The following is a 12,624-nucleotide window of genomic DNA, read 5'->3' as shown; positions in this document are numbered from 1 at the left end:
TACAATTATTCAGTTTGAATAATTAGACGGCGGTTAAAGAACACAAGATGTATCCAGGACTTGGGCCACAACTGTTGCGTTCCTTGTGACCTTTGAACCAAAGAAAACTCCAGACATGTCTTACATGGATGAAGGGGAAAGATGACTGGAATATTATTCAGTAGCCTAAAGTCTTGTTTTCATATGAAGCAAATTTTGCATTTCATTTGGAAATCAAGGTACCGGAGTGAGGACGTGGACAAGTTTCTTGACGTGGATTGTGGCGTTTTCACAGTCAGTGATAATGACCTGCTGGTGTTTGTCCTCTGTGTTTTACCAAGTTCAAATTCAGTTCAGTCTTCTACCAGGAAATGTTAGAGGACTGATAAACGTTATGGAGATGCTGATTATTTGATTTCCCAGCAGGACATGGCACTTCTCCCCATTGTCAAAATAAAACCTGCTGGTTTTGATTACCGTAGTATCACTAAGTGATATTATGGTATTACTGTTACCAGTGATACCGTTGTATCATTGTTCTGGATTGGTTACATAACTGACCTAAACCTGATAGCAAATTTATGGTAGTCGAGAAAAAACGTCACCAGATCCAACAATTTCAAAGACCAGAATGTCGCTATAAAAAAACACTTGGAAATCAGTTTGATAAATTGTGACAATCAATATGTTCATAAATAATTGTCCTTCAGACGTTTGTTTAATATAAGTTACACCAAACCAGACAAACAGGTTCCAGAAACAGCCACATCACTGAGCAGAGAAAAAGATTTACACAAGGTGGAGTGAGAATATATTTTATTTACATCACAGAAATTTGGTTTTGGGTCTAATTTAATTAAACTAATCAGATTAATAAGCTCTGAGTCCACAGTCTCCCCTAAACCTGCTTTTCTTCTTTCTACTGGCAAAAGCTAAAGATATGAAAGGAAACATAATCATCACCCAACATTTAGTTTGAACCACTGAGGAAGACATGATGCCTCCATGCTTTTAATTTTAATTATGTCAAATTTTGGCTCTTCTGATGTGAAGGTCAGAGCAGAAATAGAGACTTGAGGAACCAGGTAACATTCTTCACATCTGTCAGTGTTTAATTTTGGAGAAATAAAACTGTGAAATGTATTAAAAACCTCCTGATTGTAGCAAAACCTCCATGTGGTTTTCTGCTGCTCTAACCCACCTGTTCAACATCTATTATTCTGAGATGATGTTGTGCACAAATGTTATGTGAGCTACTGTTTCCTTGTTTCCTCTAAAACCAGTCTGTGCACTTTCTTCTGACATCATTGATGTATTTTTATCCACAGCTGCTGCTCTCTCATTTGAACTCATTCTCTCTAGACAGAGAGGAAATGTGTGTGAAAACCTCAGTAGTTTCTGAAATGCTCTTTCCAGTCAGTCTGGCATCAAGTAGCCATGTTCAAGTTCGCTTAAAATAATTCTTCCTCGTTCTGACGCTGACTTTGAACTTTATCAGTTCACCTTAAATGCATCCAGGTGACTATTTCGTACAAAGCTGCTGCCACATTACTGATGGGCTCTTCAGTAGGAGACTAACAGAAACTAAACGTCATGAGTCAAGTACTTTAGGTACTTTCCAGCTCCTCACTCGGTTTTTGTTTCATTTTGTTTGTTTGTTGAAAACCTGAAACCAACATTGTTTACTTTAGTGACACCTGAATTCCCCTAAGCTTACATGTTGACCTTTCCTCCTGTTATGGAAAAGCAAGCATAAGTAAAACATTTGTATCTCGTTCTTTTTCTTTCTGTTGCCCTCGCTGTTAGAGAGAACAGGGGTTGTAAATCTCTTTGGCATTTGAAATCTCTATTGTCTCTGTCATTACAGTTTTAAAGTGCATTTGTATTTTTGCAGCTATATTTATGAAGATTCTTGACAGACTCTTCTTGAAATAATATTGTAGAAAAAAAGAAATACAGCTGATGTTTATCCCATTAACAACAGATTTTAAACATTTTTATGGTCATCTGGTCACTAGTCCCTCTGAAATTCCAACCTTCCCAAAACTTGCAGCTGTCAGGACGGATTTAAGAGAATTGATGTGCACTGGATTCTAACTTTTGAGCTTTCATGACTTTATGCAGTGTTGTTTATCAGATGAATGAAATGATCTAGTTGCTAAGTGAAAGAGAAAGCTGTTTTCTGACTCCCTCTCTCTGCGGTCATGGGAGTGTCTTCAACTGTCTGTTTATTTCCGCGGTGGCTCGGCAGCAGAAATCGTTTCTCCGACGGTACTGTGAAGGAAAGCCGTATCTCTTCAGTCGTCAGTGATTCAGTATGAACCGAGGTAAAGGCTAAATCCTGAGTTTCCAATAATTACATAATTGAACTTCTGTTAATATTGTAAGATGTTCTGTAACAAAACGTCCCACAGACATTAAGTATTATGGGTTGAGAAACCAAGGAGCAACATGTTACCTGAACAGCATTCTGCAGGTTCTGTTCATGACCAGAAAGTTCAGAGAGGCTGTAGAAAGGTTAGTGAATAAATCAGTGGTCCCCAACCTTTTTATCACCGCGGATCGGTCAAAGCTTGGTAATTTTACTGCGGCCTCGGGAGAAGGGCGGGGAGGAGGTCACATGACACAATTTAAAAAAATTTGCCCCAATTTTCCCCTAATGACAATCTTAGAAGGTTCCTAGTTCTAAGATTGTTGCTTGTGATAACCACACAATTGTCCTGTCTGTGTGGTGTGGGCCCTTTTATAGCAGCCTGTGGGGTTTTCCCTGACTGGGAGCCAGAACGCTACCTGTTGAATGTCACAGGTAGTCAATCAGAAAGCGCGGTGACGTAAGCACGGGAGGGACGGGGGGGGATCCCAAACAGTTGACATGGCGCAAACGAGAGTCCGGTTTAGTGCATAGAGCGGCTGCTCCCGCCGTCTTTTATCCAACGTTTTTTCTTTTTGTTACGTTTTTTATCGCTTAAATTGAGTCTACAAACTATCACTACTGCTTCTACATCGTCGGACATGTTCGTTATTCTAAATTCACGTATGGTATGTTGGTGAGTGGAATCGGTTCTTGCGTGGTGTGTTGCTCCTGCTGTGTGGCTGGACTCACGAACCGATCGAACCTGTTGGACTTTGATCAGTTCTGTGGTCACAGAGGTTTGGAAAATCGGCCGATAATCCTTAAATCGTTTCGTGTGAACCAGACTTAAAACTCACGAGCCTTTATTCCTCTCGTCTCGTCTCGACCACTCTGGTCTCTATGGTAATATTGACATATCCCTTCAAAATAAGATACAGATGCGCCACAAAAACGAACCTTTTACTTTAGTGAAAATTTCAACTCACGATAAAGACTAATGGGAGCCCTGAGCTTGTTTCTCTGCAACGAAACGCTCCAGTCTGGGAGTGAAGAGAGACAATAACACCCAAATGATGCACAGGGTATTCATGGTCTCTAAGTAGCGAATAAGTTAAAAGGCTTCATTGCCTCATTAACATCCGGTCACCATATCATGCAGAGCTTGGACTGATAAATCCATCCTCCTGACTCTGGGCCTTTTCCCCTTTGCAAAGAAACTTTCCAAAGAATCTGATCAGTTTCTGACTCGTTTTGCTGCTTGTGGGCTCAATGTTGGCTCGCAAGACGTAACTGAGAGAATCCGCTTAAAGGATTGTCAAAATAAAACATTCTCCAGACTCAAATAATACATAAAACGGAAATATTTAATTATTTCTTGTGCGGCTCGGTACCAACTGGTTCGCGGACCGGCCCGGGGGTTGGGGACCACTGGAATAAATCATATAGCATGTTTTGTGTAGGGGAAATATTTGTTGTTTTTTTGTTGTTTTTTTCAATATATATTCTGTATCTCTGACAATATCCTATAAACAGTTCAAAACACCATGAAAACGACTTCAATGTTCGACTCCATGCTTTGTTTGAGAGTTTAAAAGAAAAAACATCAGAAACCACAGAAGTTACAAAGACACTGAGAATTGAAGGTACGTAATCAGATACATTTATCAACTGTTAGCTTGTTTCTGAATAAAGGACAATTTCCTTCATAATGGGGATGTGTGAATGCATTAGCTTCAACATAAATCTTGACAAGCTTTAGAAGAAACATGGATGAACATGAAATATGAGCTTAAGCATTAAATGTAAATATAAAAATACATCATTTTATGTATCATTCTTCCTTCATTCCTCCAGTGTATGAACAGCAGGATGCTGGTCACTACCTGGAGAAGATTTTATCTCTGGTCAGTGATGAAGCATCAAAGGTAAATTATTCATAAAATCACTTTGGGATCAGGATGGAGAGGGAACTACGGAGTGTGAATGAAAAATAAAAGCTGTTAGATTTTAAATCAAATTGTATTTTCAGATATTCAGAGGAAAGTTGATTCACAGGACTATTTGTCGTGAATGTCACTCAAACACTGAAGACGATGTGCCATTTTTCTTTCTTTCTCTCCCACTGATGGATTCTAAAAATGGAAACTTCAGTGTGGTAAGAGACAACCTGCATAATGGAAACCATTTTATGAGCCAGACAAAATTATGTTCATAAAAGTCACCTGGAATAGTCAATGATTTCTGATTATTACTTAGTAGAAACTGTGTTGGCAGAATGCTGGAAAGTACCTGGTGAAGGTCTCTGCAGTAACAGAAAGTGTGTTTCAGAACGATGGGATTCAGGAGTTTTTAAAGGATGCAGAGTTTTATGGTGAGGACCAGCTGTACTGCGACCATTGTGAAGACAATAGAGACACTACTGTTGTAAGTAAAGGGAAACTTGTTTTGCATAAGATGGCATTTACAAGCAGCAAACATGCTTGGTTCATTTATGGAATTTAACAACATTGTGAAATATTTTAACAATGCATCCATCTGTACACCGCATATTTAAATATGCATTATAAAAGGACAATGTTCCATCTTTTTCTTACCTAATCAGACTCAACCTTCCCTGTTGTTGTTTTAGGTCAATAAGGATTAACAAAAGTATTTGCATTAGCTAAACGCGCTAATAATGAGAGATACTTTTTAGAGATTTCTATAATTTTCTTCAAGTTCTGAAGTTTACATATTATATATTGTATTGGTAGTTGGTAGTATTGCCTTTAAAACTTCATGACCTGGGTCAAATATCATTGCTCCATAAACTCTCACAACAACGAAGCTAAAGTTTTGGTCCATTTTTCTCTGACAGAACTTTTCTAACTGCTTCACGTTTGTAGGCAGCCTTGTTCAGGGGTTTATGATGGCCTCTCCAAAACACGGTTTTGTTGTCCTTAGTTCCTTCTCTAAGTAATTTAGCAGTATAATTTTGGTCGTTGTTTAGTTGGATGACCAATCTGTGCCCATGCTTTAACTTCCTGGTTGATGTCTTTAGATGTTGCTTCAGTATTTTCACTTCAGGTTCAGTACTTTGCAAAGTGCACCTCCACACAGGACCTTTCCACTTTGCAAACGTGGGGAAAAAAAATCACAGTAAATGAATAATTTGGTGGTCCTAACTAATCTAAAAACAGAAAAGATTTAGTTTGTTCAGAAGTTTGTGAAAAATGTTGTGCATTTTTTTATACATTTACTGTAAATATCTGCTTTTAATCTTATTAATGTTGTGTTTCATGTAGAAATATAAACTACAGCATCATCCAGAGATTTTGATTTTGCTGCTGAAGAGGTTCGAATACAACTACAGCCACATGTCATACAGTAAAGACAGCCGTCCTGTGGATGTTTGTTACACCATCAACTTACCTGAGGTATATTTCAGATTATTGTGATTGTTGCCCATTTTCTTTTCGGTTTCCAGATTCAGTTGAGGCTAACGCATATGAGTGTGTGGGTATGGGTGTAAATATTTAGGCATAAAATCCAGATAAAATGGAAAATGAATTAACCTGGGTTTTTTTTTTTTTTAATTGGATTTATTAATGAGGGTCCATCTGAAAATATTGTATGAGTTTAGTGGGTAGGAGTTCACAAGTTTCATACTTCGTCTTTCTCTTTTTCAAGCATGTTAAGATTACTGTGGTACAAAAATATGTCTTTTGCATTCCTTGTTCTTGTGCATGATTTTATACTACTATCATGTCCGAAATAAAGTTTCATTTCATTTCATGTGTGTGTTTTGTTGATCAGAACCAGACATATGAAATGTATGCGATGGTGGATCACTTTGGGACTCTGAGAGGTGGGCATTACACAGCAACAATCAAACCTGAGGAGGAAGACAGCTGGTATGAGTTCAATGACTCCTCTGTGACACTGGTGAGAACGATGATCCCATAACAGTGCTTTTAAAGATTTCAAAGATTTTTTTTTACAGTTAATATTTCACTTTGTCATAATAACACAATGCTAGCTTGATATGTCGTTGTTTCGTTTATAACAGCTTGGTAACCAGATGCTCCAGAGAAAGTTTGAGAAGTAAGAGCCTGTCCAGTTTTGTTCTTCTGTTTATTTTCACTGTTTATCATAAACTAACTTCACATTGTTTTTGTACCAGATCTCGGAGTGCCCACCTTCTCTTTTACAGAAAGCAAAGTAAGAAGAAATCAGACTTTTTAATAATTTATACTGGGTCCATTTTGTCAATACTTTCTAATATAAATTTCAGGTATTGCTTTACAAGATGAAGGACAAAATGGAGAAGAAGAACAGAGAGACCTGGCTGCAAACCTCAATCTGATTGTTGAATTGGACCGGAGGCCTGAGAGGACCTGTTGGTATCAGAATAATTATGTGGCTATTTCTCTTCCAAGTTCAACTGGCTTTTGCGAAGCCTCCACATGTACAGTAATTTGCAATGGTGTTGTAAACGTCTTTACCCGGCTGAAGAATAGGATATTTTCATGGTTTTAAAAAATCGTGCAGTAAAATTAACTCAACAGCCATTCCTCTGACCCCCCAAAACTTTAAAAAATACCATCTGCATCGACCTTTCTCTATCACAGAGGTGTCAAATTTCACCCATACTCTACACAAAAGAGCAAGTCGGCCATCTTAGATTGAATTTTATCTGTGTGTTTCTTTGTTGATGTTTACATGTTTAGTTGTTGTTGAACTTAATTCACCTGTCAGATTCCCTCTTTGGTTTAATGTAGATCAGTTTATTTTCTTTCACTAAAAGCCTGTCACTCTGTCTGCATCCATCCACTTGGTGGCGCTGTTCATAGTAGTAAGGTAATAGCAGTTGAAAGATGAATTTTCAGAATGGACAGGAAATGTTTGTAATGCAAGTCTGATCCATGGTTGGGGTGTATTATTGGATTATCATGGAGTTTATAAGGTGATGTTTGCATCAAACAGCTGAGGTTGTTTTGCTTAATAGTTTAAACGATGAATAGAAACAGCACTTCGCCTGCAGCGTCTGTAAAAAACCTGTCAGAACTGTTTGATGTTCTAGATTGTAATTATATAAAACCAACTTATTTTAATGTCTGTGATGTTTTATTAATGCATTATAACAGTGTTTGTTGTCTAAGAACATATCGGCCCATGTACAATATAATCCTTAAATGTTAGTTGTTTAAATCACCAGTTCTTCAGTGTGTTAGTTTATCATTTATTTGTGTTCAGGTTTTCAGTTTGGTATAAATTAAAACTTACATAAATACATGCTAACAACACCACAGAATAAGGTCTGCTGGGTTTGAAGTTATTAAACCTGTAGATGTGAAAGAACTGGAGTCATAAACCAGAACTGACAAAAAAAAAACTTCAGCTGATATATATTCAACTATTGAAGTTAAACTAAAATAATCACACAAAGAAGATGATAACTTGACTCACTTTATGTCATTCCCGTTGGTCTAATTCAACAATAATTGTCTTTAATTTGCTGACCGGAAACCCTCAGTTTTATTGACCACCAGGAGGCGCTGTTGTTCTTTATGTCTAAAACCCTTCATGACTGCAGTGACTCGTTTTTCCATTTACGCCAGTAATACAGAATATGTCAGTGAATCCAAGAACAAGATGAATTAATGAACCATGCCTCAATATTCACCACATGATTTCTTCTATTTTTCACAATCTACTCTGAGATAATAAACTTAATTGTTAGATTTGTTTCTGATGCATTTCACTCGCTAGAAATGATGCTACAGTTTGACTGAGATGTGCAGAGCCGCTGCAGGAACCAGACTCTGGTCAGAAACTTATAATAGTTTCTAGAACATGTTGAGTTGCTGCCATCAGAAAACATGGCATCAAAAACAGAACCAACAAACGTCTCCTCATCTTTTAACCTCTAATCGTTAAAATGTTTTGTTTTTGCACTTATTTAATGTTTTTATCTGTGTAATAATTTTCACTGCAAAAAGTAAATCAAAACTTAAAAAGTAAAAGAGAAAGAGACTCAAAACCTGCCTGGATAAAGCACTTTAATGTCAACACAAAGTGGCAGAATAATCAGACTCATTCCAACACAAGAACTGGAGCTGAGAGAATATCCTGTAGATCATTTTAATCCCAACACTTTGATTCTGCTCTTAATCTAGAATTTGGTCAGAATTTGACACATCTGTGGTTTTCACAATGTTCCTCTTGAGGTTTGCAGCAAATTGTCTTACATTATCTGCTGTATTTCCTTGTTTTCATTGTTTAAACTGCAAAGAGCAGTTTTTAAATCCCACATTTTATTTATTAATTCAAAACACAAGTTTGTTGAAGCTTTTTCTCTCTGTTTGACTCACTGAAAATAACAAGAAACAGGCAATATCTCTGCTGATCATACAGAGAGTTGTGATAATGTACATTCAGAATCTGGCAGAATATTTTATTTATTTAAACTTATTTTAAAAGGTTTAATTGAGAATGAGGAGCGATGTGATTCCATTTAATGTGTGAAACGAAGCGTTTTGGTTTGAGTTTTAGACATCAGGCATCAGACATTCTTTACTTCTCCGAGTTTCACCCTCCTTGTCACCCAGCTCATCGTCAGTAAAACCCGGTTCAGGTTCTCCTCCACCATCTAAGCTTAAAACCATCTGTATGTAGGACTTGTGTGTGATTCCATAGTCAAACAGCCTCTTTGTGTCGTCATCCAGTCTTTTGCTCGCAAAGATCAATCGTAGGTCCTTTTTTGCACGTTCTGCAAATATGCAGATCCAGAATCATAATTCAATAAATACAAAGACATTTTTTTTAAGCTGCAGAACTTTTCTAGTCTGACAAGGAGAAGATGTTTGTGAGGCTTTGTAACATTTTGTCAAAACACTTAAAGAAAATATTGGAAGAATGTTATAAATTTATTCTTCTGACTTAAACTCCTCACAGTAAATCAAAACAAACTTCACAGGAGAGAATTCAAAACGATTTCCTTTTGCATTTTATTTTATTAAAATGGTTCTTCCTGATGTTTTAACAATTCTGTTTTACATAAAACAGAGAAAGGTGAAGTAAATGATTGTTGGGCTGTTTTATCTCAGTGAGTTTACCTGAGAACCAAGAAAACTTCTCAAATATCTTTTCTTTCAGCTGATCCACGGTTATTTTCTTCATCTCCTGCTCTGTGTTGCAGAGGTCAATCGTGGTTTTCTCTCCATCTATCCCACTGACCACAACCTGGTAGATCATTTCCAGATGTTTTCAGATCTCCAGCAGCTGCTGAAGTCAAAGAAAAAAAAAACTCATAGTTTTGTCTTATAATCCTTTACACTTTTCAGCAACCTGAATGAGAAAACATAATTGCAAAAAAATAAAAATAAGAGTTTATAACATCGTCTTCATACAATAGCAGAGATCAAAAACAGAGGGTGAAGGATATATACTTTATTAATACATGTTTTAAATTATGTTAAACCTTTCTGACTAACTGTTTTTATTATATAATCATGATTACATTAAAGAGTCTTAAACAAAAGACAAATGGCACAAAAACTGAAACAAGAAAGGAAAGGAAATCTACTAACCTACCCTCAGCTGTTACAGTAAGTACAGTTTAAAGGTGTTTCCAGGACATGTTTAATTGACGCTCTTTAAGCTCACTTTGCTATTCCAGTGAAGTAAAATGTCTGAAGACTTTCTCTTTCTGTTTTGGTTACACCCAGGCAGATGCTGCATTCAAGACGTGTTGAAAATATCAATATATAAGGTTAAATGTGGATTGGTTGGAAGGTTTAATTTCTTTCAAATCTTGCTTTCAAACTTATAAAAGAAGATAATTAACATAATGTATAAGACATTATTCTTCTACTGTACTCAACAGAAGACACATAGATAAACTTATTCTGGCAAAAGGAATCAATGCAACCTTTGTTTTCTTTAATAGTTTGATGGCACAAGGTGCATTTATTTTGTTACTGGTTAATTGTGTAGAATAATTGGTAGGTTTTCTCACCTCTGGGCAAACAAACACAAACCTTTGTGATCAAAGGTCATTAGAATGATATTTGAACTGGTTAATGTGATTTCAGATTCACAAAGACTCATCGTTCATTTCTACTGATGTTTTTATCTCCTGTGGCGTCTAGAAAACATGATTGATCATGTCTTTGAAACTTCATTTTACTCTCTCACTTCAAGGTGTGTCAACCTGTTGGATCATGAAATTTGCACCAATAGTTTCACATGATAGTTTGAGACTTGTTGTTTTGTCATCAATCCAGAGCAGCCAGAGTTAAAATACTAACTTAAGCTGAAAATATTAACATCAGCTAACATATTTAACTTTGTTAAGATATTGAAGTGAAACAGAAATAATCTCACAGCAAGATAATAACTGGACTTGTTTTCTGTAATTCCCCATCGGTCTCATTCAACAACAATGATCCAAAAAAGGTCCTTAACCTCCGTAGCCCTTCGTTTTTCTGACCACTGAGGGGCGCTGTTGTTCTTTATGTCTGAAAGTCTTCATGTCAGCAGTGTCTCGTTTTCCTGTTTAATCCAGTAGTACAGATTATGTGAGTGAGTGAATCCAAGAAAAAGGAGATTAATTAATGAACCATGACTCAAAGCTCAGCATCTCTATGACTTATTATATTGTTCAGGATCTACTTGGAGATTATAAATGTAATTGTTAGTTTTGTTTCTGATGTATTTCACTCACTAGAATAGCATGAATTATTTGCATAGCACATTTCAACAACAAGGCAGCTCAAAGTGCTATGCATCATAGAAACACAACAATACAAAGTCATAGAAGACAGCACACAGTCAACAATTGAGAAAACCAGAACATTTTACATTTTGCCAAGTCATGTTGTTACACGTCAAAATGTTGGTTAGTGTTTCATTAATTATGGCACAAAAGAAGCTCTAAACATTTGGGGTTATAGTCTAGATTTAAAGCAACTCAGTGTTTCAGCTGTTTAACAGTTTTCTGGAAGTTTGTTCCAGATTTGTGGTCCATAGAAGCTGAATGCAGCTTCTCCATGTTTGGTGCTGGTTCTGGGGATGCAGAGCAGAACCAGAACCAGAACCTGAGAGGTCTGGAAGGTTGATACAACAAAAGATCTTTAATGTATTGTGGTGCTGAGCCGTTCGGTGATTTGTAAACTAACAACAGTATTTTAAAGTCTATTCTTTGAGCTGTAGGGAGCCAGTGTAGGGACTTTAAAACTGGTGTTATGTGCTCTATCTTCCTGGTTTTAGTCAGAACGCGAGCAGCAGCATTATGGATGAGCTTCAGATTGATTTTTTAAATCAGATCTGTGAAGACACTAGCGTTGCAGCATGGGCGTAGGTTTGGGTATGGACGGTCGTGACATGTCACGACCAATATTCAAGGGATATAAAATAGTCCCGACCAATTTTTGCCATATAAATAAAAAAAAAAAACATATGTATTTTTTAACAAAAACAAAATAAATAAACGAAAATCTACATTGATTAGTCCTGAGACCCTGCATCCTCATATGAGGACATTACATTTTTGTAAACACAGATGTAAATAATAACATTGATTGAATGGTCTTATCGTCACACAGATAGACCCAATGTCCTCGTCTGAGGACATTGGTTTTGACATAGTTCAAGAGCACATAGAAAGCTAAAATTTAATTTCAACTAAAATTAGGTCATACTAATCCCAAATAGTAAGGAGACATAAAAAATGCACATCAAACAAAAGCCCGGGTCTCAGGAGGTTAATATTTCAATATACTACGCAGTGGTAGCATTCATTTTAAATGCTGGTGAGTTGGTGAGTAAGTTGTAAGGTCCCACCAAAACTTAGACCAAACCTACGCCCTTGCGTTGCAATAATCAATGCGACTGAAGATGAACGCATGGATGAGTTTCTCTAGAGCTGGCTGAGATATTAGTCCTTTAATCCTGGAAATGTTCTTCAGGTGATAGAAGGCCGACTTTGTAACTTTCTTTATGTGGCTCTGGAGGTACAGGTCAGAGTCCATCACTACTCCCAGGTTTCAGGCCTGGACTCTAGTTTTTAGTTGTAATAACTGAAACTGTGCATTGACTCTAGATCTATAACTCTAGATCTATAACTCTAGATCGTTCCTCTTTAGGTCCAAAAATAATAACTTCAGTTTTGTTTCTGTTCAGCTGGAGAAAGTTTTGCCACATCAACACATTTATCTGCTCTAAGCATCTATTAAGTGATCAGCATCACCTGGTGACATCATAATGTAGAGCTGTGTATCATCATGATAGCTAATAGCTAATAAAATGAA

The 12,624-nt window shown here is 36.8% G+C and overlaps 1 protein-coding gene and 1 long non-coding RNA gene across 3 annotated transcripts; one reads left to right on the top strand and one right to left on the bottom strand.

Moving 5' to 3' along the window:
• The first annotated feature begins 2,171 nt into the window (after nt 1–2,171).
• Nucleotides 2,172–7,425, top strand: LOC111610814 (ubiquitin carboxyl-terminal hydrolase 47-like). The gene is made up of 11 exons (XM_023345765.1): nt 2,172–2,306; nt 2,394–2,496; nt 3,866–3,975; nt 4,187–4,257; nt 4,362–4,487; nt 4,661–4,756; nt 5,617–5,748; nt 6,128–6,256; nt 6,381–6,415; nt 6,495–6,532; nt 6,606–7,425. The coding sequence occupies exons 1-11, from the start codon at nt 2,297–2,299 to the stop codon at nt 6,848–6,850; spliced, it is 1,095 nt and encodes a 364-aa protein (XP_023201533.1). The 5' UTR covers nt 2,172–2,296; the 3' UTR covers nt 6,851–7,425.
• A 934-nt stretch (nt 7,426–8,359) lies between these two features.
• LOC111611024 lies at nt 8,360–10,435 on the bottom strand. Of its 2 annotated transcripts, none has more exons than XR_002753863.1 (3): nt 9,908–10,435; nt 9,430–9,598; nt 8,360–9,083 (listed from the first exon to the last, which is right to left on the bottom strand). It is a non-coding gene; the product is annotated as an uncharacterized LOC111611024 (long non-coding RNA). The 2 variants fall into 2 exon arrangements; XR_002753862.1 differs by having other exon boundaries at nt 9,904–10,432.
• Nucleotides 10,436–12,624: the final 2,189 nt, after the last annotated feature.

The sequence above is a fragment of the Xiphophorus maculatus genome, chromosome 14 (assembly GCF_002775205.1).
Source record: "Xiphophorus maculatus strain JP 163 A chromosome 14, X_maculatus-5.0-male, whole genome shotgun sequence".
NCBI classification, from domain to species: domain Eukaryota; kingdom Metazoa; phylum Chordata; class Actinopteri; order Cyprinodontiformes; family Poeciliidae; genus Xiphophorus; species Xiphophorus maculatus.
The sequence above is the reverse complement of the archived record's forward strand: the minus strand, read 5'-3'. Positions and strand labels throughout refer to the sequence as shown.